Raw genomic sequence first — 8,960 nt, forward strand, 5'->3', positions numbered from 1 at the left:
ATATAAAACTCGAATGTGAGCAATATCTATCTTTATTGGTACTCTGCTCTTACTGGTCGTAGCGTGATGATATATCGCCTATAGCCTTTCTCGATAAATGAACTATCTAACACTGAAATAATTTTTAAAATCGGATTTGTAGTTCCTGAGATTAGCGCGTTCAAACAAACAAACTCTTCAGCTTTATAATATTGGTATAGATCCTAGCCTTTCTTCCAACTATGTTGGATTCTGCTTCCAGTCTCACCGGATGCAGCTGAATACCAGTATTTTACATGCAGCGACTGTCTATCTGATCTCCACAACACAGTTACCTGGGTTATAACACGATACTCCTCAGTAAGACTAATATAGGCGCCCATAGCCAGTTGCGCTCACCGGTCGTTAAACGATCTGTAGGTTAAGCTAGGGTGACCGCATAGTGGTATTTGAACTGGGCATCTCCGTGCTTCGGAGGGCACGTAAAAAGTCGGTCCCGGCTGTTGTCTATTAAGATAACAGTCGTTAAGCCATGTCAAAGGCCTTCGGGCGGCTTGAACAACTTTGAAACTAGGTTGACCACTAACCATACGATAAGAAGAAGAAGAAGTAAAACTGATTGGTAGTATGATAAATACAAATAATAAACATAGTTTCTGGATTCATAAGCTTTTACCCAAATAAAATATTATTTTCACAAAAATAATAATTGTGTTCCCAATACTATAAAATTGATGAATGTTTTAATGAGTTCCTGTCATATGTACATTTACTAAACGTGTCAAAATAATGTGTCGTATATTTCATTGTCATATATTTCTGCACTTAGCCAGCGTGGTGAACTCAAGGCCTAACCCCTTCCTCATTACGGGAGGAGACACTTGCCCAGCAGAGATAACCGAGCGGTTTAAGTTGGCACCTCTTCGCAAGTGGTCGCAGATTCGAATCCGAGGCAACACACTAATCACTTTCCGAAGTTATGTTAGAAAAAAATGTTTAATACATTAATTTTTATCGAGGGCATGCAAAGTCCCCAACCCGCACTTGGCCAGCGTGGTGGACTCAAGGCCTAACCCCTCCCTCATTACGGGAGGAGACTCTTGCCCAGCAGTGGGACATTAATGGGTTAAATTTATTTTTATTCATTTATTTAATTGCTGTGTTTGATCGTACTTTTCATATTTTGCGAATAAACAACTCAATAATAGCCAAATGATCTCAATATTTACTTTCAACGCATGTCGTGGGTTCAAACTCCGTATTATTTAGAAAACTGTTGTTTAAAGAACTGTCAGGTAGGCAAGGTGCATGTTTTTCTTCAAAATACCAAGTGATAATTATTTCTAATACACAAATAATATTAAAAAGTCATTGGTGTATTGACCCCTCTATTTGCTTGGGATGATTACGTATAGATACCACTTGCTCCATACATACCGTTTGGTAAACGATCTGTGGGTTAAGCAACTTTGCGTCGGTCATTTCTTAGATGGGTGACATGCTTATACCCGTCGTCCCGTTATAGCATACCCATAGATTGTTTGATAAACGATATTTAGAATAAGCCATGTTTAGCGTGGTCATTTCATAGATGGGTGACCGTATAGTGGTATTTGAACTGAGCTTCTCCGTGCATCGGAGGGCACGTAAAATGTCGGTCCCGGTTGTTGTCAATTAAGATAACAGTCGTTAAGCCACGTCAAAGGCCTTCGGGCGGCTTGAACAACTTTGACCCTAGGTTGACCACTAACCATATCCGAGACCCGAGGTCTTTTTCACTTGTGAGCCGTGGGTAATCTAGTAAATAAGTACATGTGTAAATAACGGGTTTTCCTCTTATCCTCGTATTTCCCAGTACTACAAACAATCAATAAGTAGAACCTACGATAAGGTAGGCAGGGGTATTATACACTTATATTAAACTAGCTGACCCGCGCAACTTCGCTTGCTTGACATAAGAGAGAATGGGTCAAAATTTCCCCGTTTTTGAAACATTTTTCGTCGCTACAGTTCCGCTTTTGAAAAAAAAATTACTGTTGGATAGCCTATTTAGCGAGGAAGGCTATAGGCTATACAACATCACGCTACGACCAATAGGAGCAGAGTAACAGTAAAAAATGTTACAAAACCGGGGAAAATAATGACCCATTCTCTCTAATTTGACGCAAGCGAAATTGCGTGGGTCAGCTAGTATATTTATTTATTTTTTTACACATAATATTGTATATTATTAGTATCTTATCAATGTTGAGTCATTGTATATAACGTAGATATCTTATTGATAGCTTATCTTCCGGACATAACTAGACTATTGTGTTGTAGCAAATACATTACTGTCCCACTGCTGGGCAAAGGTCTCCTCCCGTAATGAGAGAGTGCTTGAGTCCACTTGGTTGGTTGGTTGGCTTGGTTTAGGACTACGTATATCTTCCAGAACTGTTTTAAAGAACTCTCAGGCATGCAAGGTTGCATCATGATGTTTTCCTTCACCATTATAACAAGTGATCATTATTTGTAATACACACATAACTTGGAAAAGTCATAGCTGTGCTGCGCCGGTTCGAGCCTGCGACCACTTGTGTGGAAGGTGCTAACTTATACCACTCGGCTATCACTGCACATACAAATCTTATTTATATCCTTACAAAATTTTACTTAGGTAATAAGTAAAAAAAAATGTTAGTAATATTTTATTATTTTCTACCTACCCCTATAGGAAAAAGGCGTGATTTTATCTATTTATGTATGTATGTTTCTTATTATCTTGTTATAACTGTGAAAATAGATTATACCTAGTAATAAAAGAAAGATAATTAGTAAAATAATATTGATTTTAAACTTGTCACATAGTACATAGTTAGTTCTAGGTATTTACTTAAGTTTTTCAGTTAGTATAACATCTTGTATGTTCTTTCCCGAGAACTAGTCGGTGGGTACATAATATTATATTATTATTATGTTCAGTTTAAGTCAATGCACTTTGTCTCCTAAGTCCGAACTCTCAAAACAAGTCTTCGTATTTTTCTAATATGATTCACGGTAGAAGTAAATAAATATATATATAAACTAAGCAGAGCTTGTACTACGGTAACCAGATAACTGATAAACATACTTATATACTTCTAAATACCTACTTATATAGTTACATTAACAAGCTCAGAACAGATACTCGTGCTCATCACACAAATTTGTCCCGGGTTGGATTCGAACCTATCACAGGCGGCGCTACGGTTATTGGCGCAAGGTGACTACTGCGCCAAACGTGCAATAAATATCAAATATTTGTAGATATAGCAGAAAATGTAAGAAATCTTTGGTAGAGATAATTTAATTGTACTTATTTAAATCCAATGTTTCTATTGATTTAATTACTAACACTGAAGCTACAGCGATAAGCGCCATCTAGCAGTGTGTAGCGTCACTAAACAAAACTAGTTATTAATTTTATTTTATTTAAATCCTGGAACTGCGTTTAAATTATTAACTAAAGATGTATTTAATAAGGTAAATCATTTAAACATAATCTTCAATAATTTATACACTTTTTAAATTAAAAAAAAATATTTATAAGGTATGCATTTAGAAGTACATAAGTATGTTTATCAGTTATTAGCATAGTACAAGCTCTACTTAGTTTGGAATCAGATGACCGTCTGAGTTGTCCAAATGATATTTATTTATTTAATATTTACTTTAAGATCACGTTAAATCAAGTATAATCACGTGTAAATCTTATACAAACTAATAAATCTAGCAACACATACATATGACCACGTGTTTTCCCGTCTGTAACATTAGTAGTTAATTATCTGAATATTCTCGCGTCATCTCGCTAACTGGCACTGTGTCAATTTATAATTATTGACATAGTTCAGTCAATACACTTATAGACACATTAATAACTTCAAACCTTTGTTTTAAAAGGGTAGGTAACTATGTTACTTGTTAAGCAAACTTTTCTAGTAAAAATACAGAAAGTTGTTCTAACCGCCCGAATGTCTCTGTCGTGGCTTAACGACTATTATCTTAATTGACAGCAACCGGGACCGACTTTTTACGTGCCCTCCGAAGCACGGAGACGCTCAGTTCAAATACGGTGGTCGGCGGTCACTCATCTATTAAATGACCGCGTCAAGGGTTGCTTAACTCACAGATCGGTTACCGGTGAGCGCAACTGGCTATGGGCGAATCAAATCGTACATGATATAGGTATTACTCACATTTCAAGTCCAAAAATCATTTCTATTTTTAGTCCACAGGGAAAACACGTGCATTTAATGTTATTGTCACAATCACTTACTATCTTACTTACCCCACAACGTGAACAAGCGTGATGTATCGAAACATACATTAACACTTTACTGCTTATTTAAAATATCAATAATTCTATGTTAGTACGTAGTCACGTAGACGCAGGCAAGTGACGTCATCTTCCTGGTAGGAAATGGTTACTGACCTAAGTTACAATTGAATGGCTAATCTAAAAAATAAAAGTTTATTTTTAAATGACAACTCCCGCACTAAGAATTGCTCTTATGTCGCGGGGACTTTTAAAAACATACAAACAACGGACTTAAAGTGTAACCAGACCCGAAACAACTATTTGTGGATCGTGCAAGTAATTGTACGTTGTTAGAGCCGAACCCACGACCTCTCGACACAATGGTAGCGGCGTGGTGACCTTAACCACTGCGTCACGGAAGCAATCTCAAGTGTTTGGATTTCCCTTTGTGGCGGGGCTGGTATTGAATTCGCCTGCTGACAATGAGGTCCCGGGTTCGCTTCCCAAGTGCAATTTTTTTCTAATTTATATATGAATATTTCTCAATTGTACCCCCTAATTTTGGTAAGGTGCCCAGTATATAGCAATAGACTCGCATCCTATTACATGGGACTAACATTGTTAACAGCAAATATAGTATTTTATACTCCTTCGGGTACAACAGGCAGTACAAATGTTATTAAATATTGAAATAAAAATAAAACTCCTTTGAAACACATATACACGTATAATAGTCTATTATTCGCCAACGGTGGTCGTGTCCGCGTCGCCAGGGGTGGCTGTTCCACCACCGGCCACTGTGGTCGGACCACCACTCGTAGAATTACCTGGAAGATAGAACATAAATATAATAATCTATACTAATATTATTAAGCTGAAGCGATTATAATAATGGATTTAACTGTTAAATTTTGGGTCTCGGCTGTAATTTTTATAGATCTTTGACAGTCGTTAACAGTAGTCAGAAGCTTGAAACTGACAACCAGTCTTACTTAGTATCGTGTTATAACCCAGGTAACTGTGTTGTGGAGGTCAGATAGACAGTCGTTGCATGTAAAACACTGGTATTCAGCTGCATCCGGTGAGACTGGAAGACGACTCCAACATAGTTGGAAGAAAGGCTGATTGACACACAATGGACACTTTGATGCATGGGACTATCATTGTGACAATTTGCACTATTATTGTATGTCGTCCTTATATTCTATAGAAATAATAAATAAATAAAAGACATACCGTCGTCGTCTTTCGATGGTTTTTTCGTTGTCTTATTCATTGGCTTCCACGAGCTACAATTACATAAAACAATATTAATTTATAATAAACTTTGACTTTGAGGCGACTATAGCCAGTTGCACTCACCGATCGGTAAACGATCTGTGGGTTAAGCGACCCTTGGCACGGGACTCCATTGATTATCGATGATATGGAATTTAAACAAAGCGTCTTCGTGCTTTGGAGGGCAGAAAAAAAGTCGGTCCCGGTTATTTGTCTATTAATATAACAGTCGTGAGTCACGTCAAGGGCCTTCGGGTGGCTTGAACAACTTAGACACTAGGTTGACCACTAACCATACGATAACTTTGCCTTCTACACTTATTTACAGTTTCAACATTGAATGAAAGTTCAGATCAGAGCTTACACGACATTTACAAGTAAGACAGGTATTTTATAACCTAGATTACATATAGGAAAGGTTTTATAGGTATTTCTTCTTACGGACGAAGTCGTAGGTAAGAACTAGTGTGCTATAAAGTGTATTATGTTTAAGGAACACTTACATAGTAGGTCTGGTGGTCGTGGTGGTGCCTCCTCGCGCCGCGATAGCTCTTTGTGTCATAATATCCCTGAATACATAATTAAAACAATTAGACATTTATACACTTACAAACAATAGAAATAATATACAACAACACCTAAAACTACAATATGACGGCCTCTGTGGCGCAGTGGTTAAGGTGGACACCACGCCATTAACATTGCGGCAAAAAGTCGTGGGTTCGATTCCCAATCGGGACAATTATTTTTACGATCTACGAATAGTTGTTACGGGTCTGGCTGTGGTTGTTTGTCAAAGAGCAATTGTTAGCGAGCGAGTAGTCTTATTTAAATATATAAAAAACAATCAACTGCACATCTTACAGCAAAATATTCAGTAATGGAAAAAATGTCTGAGAGTATGTACTGTATACAAAACAGTTCTTGGATAGAAAAATCGAACTGCACTTTACTAGCGAAGTTTTCTTTTTCTTGTTTCGAACTCTACCTATTCTAGACTAAATTCCATTTTATTTTGTGTATTTTTAAGTTAGTGTTACGGCTTATTTTTATCGTTTCTTTGAAAAATAACTTAGACATCAAGTCTAAGTTATTTTTGCAGTAAGATATACAAATAGTAGTTAGTTAATTAACAGTAACATACACAAATAGTGGTTTCAGATTTATACGTGCTTCAATTTTTTGTAAGCATCTAAATACAAGTATCTAGTTCTTTGATCTCTACCTTCCCCTATGCAAGAAAGGCTTAATTTTATAAACAAACTAGCTGACCCGGCAAACGTTGTTTTGCCATGTAAATTAAAAAATATATATTGTCACTAGGGGTATGAAAAATAGATGTTGGCCGATTCTCAGACCTACTCAATATGCTCACAAAATTTCATGAGAATCGGTCAAGCTGTTTCGGAGGAGTATGGCAACTACAACTGTGACGCGAGAATTTTATCTATATGTTTTTTTTGGGAATCTAAACCATTCTCAGATCCCCTTGAACACACACAAAAAAAATCATCAAAATCGGTCCTGTCGTTTAAGAGAAGTTTAGTGACATACACACTTACAGAAGAACTATATATATAAAGATGTATGTATAAATGTTCTTACTTAAGCAGTCTCACGCTGATCTGCGCACTAGGCAGCCGTGACTCCACCGGGTTGGTGACCACGATGACGCTGTCCTCGAAAGCCTCCGTCTTGTTGTACGACACCCACGAACCGTTCGTGTACTGCGGCTCTCGTTCGAACATGTAGTCTTCTGCCGAGCCTATGTCGTAGTAGAACTCGTTTTGTAAATCCTACAACAATTTACTTGGGTAAATATGGCGAAAAAACTATGTAAACTATTTAATTGTACATTTTATTTATGGTGGTCGAAAATAATGATAGGTTACAAAATTAGTTACGTAATTTAGGTGTATAGATATATCAATCTATATGTAATGAAAATAGATATATAATTATAATTTTAACAAGTTAGCTTTTTGGTAAAAAAAAATGAATAAAAGTAAATATATTCTTTTTAAATTACGCGTTAGTTTTCAATTTAGTACAGCTACTCACCACTAGATGGCGTTAAATGTTTTAAAACTCAAGTTACGTTTCGTTGTCATGATTTGTTTGGCGAATATAAAATCGATCGATCGTTAAAGGTATAGTGTGATAGTGGTAATTTCCCCCTGGTTTTTATAGTTCGTTTCACCTTGCTCTTGCTAGGGAAGTACTTGAAGGAGTCGGCCATGCTCATCATGATGCGTCTGCTGGGCCTCATAGCTCGTCTGATGGCGCGTCTGACGGGCGCCGCCTGCTCACTGTCTCTGATCAGCACGAGGAGCTGCACCACCGTCTCCAAGTTCCACAGCTTGGAGTCTTTGTAGCCGGGGGGGCGCGGCTCGATCTTGGCTGGGGGGAACGTAATCTATACTAATATTATAATGCTGAAGAGTTTGTTTGTTCGTGCTAATTTCAGGAACTACTGGTTCGAATTGAAAAAATAGACCAGTATTTAATAGACCAGCTATCGAGGAAGGCTATAAAGCTATATATCATCACGCTCCGACTAATAGGAGCAGAGTACCAGTAAAAAATATTACAAAAACGGCGAACAAAACCCATCCTCTCTTATGTGACGCAAGCGAAGTTGCGCGGGTCAGCTAGTAACACATAAGACACCTACCATGGTTTGTCGTTCGTACCTTGTATCTTATAAGGCGAGACGCTGTTGACATCGTTAAAGAACAACGACTTGTGAAACTTGACGACACGGTCCAGCCATCCCTCGCGGCGGATCTCCACCTTGCAGACGACTATCGCCACCAGCACGGACAGCACAAGGATTGTAGGGAACCTCTGGGGAAAAAACATTATTGGTGCAGTAAAAATAAAAATAAAGTAAATGTCTATGGGGAAGGAAAGTGAATAAAAATGCCGTATATGTGTGCGGAGAGCTATTATACATAATGCAAAAGGAGTATAATATAACATTCTTGGCACTAAAAACTTAAAAATGATATTTTTCCTGAGACTAAATCATACATTTCACTTATTATATGATGATTTTTTATCTTTTTGTTATAAAAATCTCTTACAATTAGATAGACTTACTTTAAAAAACATTTTTGATTTCTACAAATTCTTTATTTTAGCAAGAAATCGTTCCTATCGGTTCATGTTTTTCTTTATTTAATATGTTTTAAGATTATAATTTATGTGATAATTCATTAAAACCTAATTAACCGTTCAACATAAAATTTATGATCATTTAATTGAATTCGATATCGTGTAAAAAGACGATATTCACACTTCTCAGGTTGCGTCGCGTCGAGATAACGCTACGTTTAGTTTCTACGCCTTCTAGTAGTACAGTAACTAAACGTAACGTCACACTGACATTGACAGCTGACGTGTGGATGTAAATAAATTG

At 37.1% G+C, this 8,960-nt stretch overlaps 1 protein-coding gene and 1 long non-coding RNA gene across 2 annotated transcripts in view; one reads left to right on the forward strand and one right to left on the reverse strand.

The window, feature by feature from the left end:
• The first annotated feature begins 480 nt into the window (after positions 1-480).
• The window catches only part of LOC142984934 (uncharacterized), a 273,228-nt gene continuing 264,748 nt past the window's right edge, over positions 481-8,960 (forward strand). The window contains exon 1 of the long non-coding RNA XR_012960173.1: positions 481-553. This is a non-coding gene — a long non-coding RNA (uncharacterized LOC142984934). The remainder of the gene's footprint in view (positions 554-8,960) is intronic.
• Positions 4,969-8,774, reverse strand: LOC142984906 (uncharacterized). The gene is made up of 7 exons (XM_076132784.1): positions 8,642-8,774; positions 8,233-8,386; positions 7,740-7,939; positions 7,145-7,335; positions 6,043-6,108; positions 5,498-5,550; positions 4,969-5,088 (listed from the first exon to the last, which is right to left on the reverse strand). Exons 1-7 carry the CDS (start codon positions 8,651-8,653, stop codon positions 5,000-5,002), a joined length of 765 nt encoding a protein of 254 aa, XP_075988899.1. The 5' UTR covers positions 8,654-8,774; the 3' UTR covers positions 4,969-4,999.

Source organism: Anticarsia gemmatalis, chromosome 28, assembly GCF_050436995.1.
Source record: "Anticarsia gemmatalis isolate Benzon Research Colony breed Stoneville strain chromosome 28, ilAntGemm2 primary, whole genome shotgun sequence".
Taxonomy (NCBI): domain Eukaryota; kingdom Metazoa; phylum Arthropoda; class Insecta; order Lepidoptera; family Erebidae; genus Anticarsia; species Anticarsia gemmatalis.

Excerpts from the sequence above, each read along its gene's own strand:
- LOC142984906 (XM_076132784.1), bottom strand. Across the intron at positions 7,336-7,739 it reads ACTTCCCTAGCAAGAGCAAG|GATTTACAAAACGAGTTCTA; the intron begins GTGAAACGAACT and ends AAATTGTTGTAG. Across the intron at positions 6,109-7,144 it reads ATCAGCGTGAGACTGCTTAA|GGATATTATGACACAAAGAG; the intron begins GTAAGAACATTT and ends TTATGTATTCAG.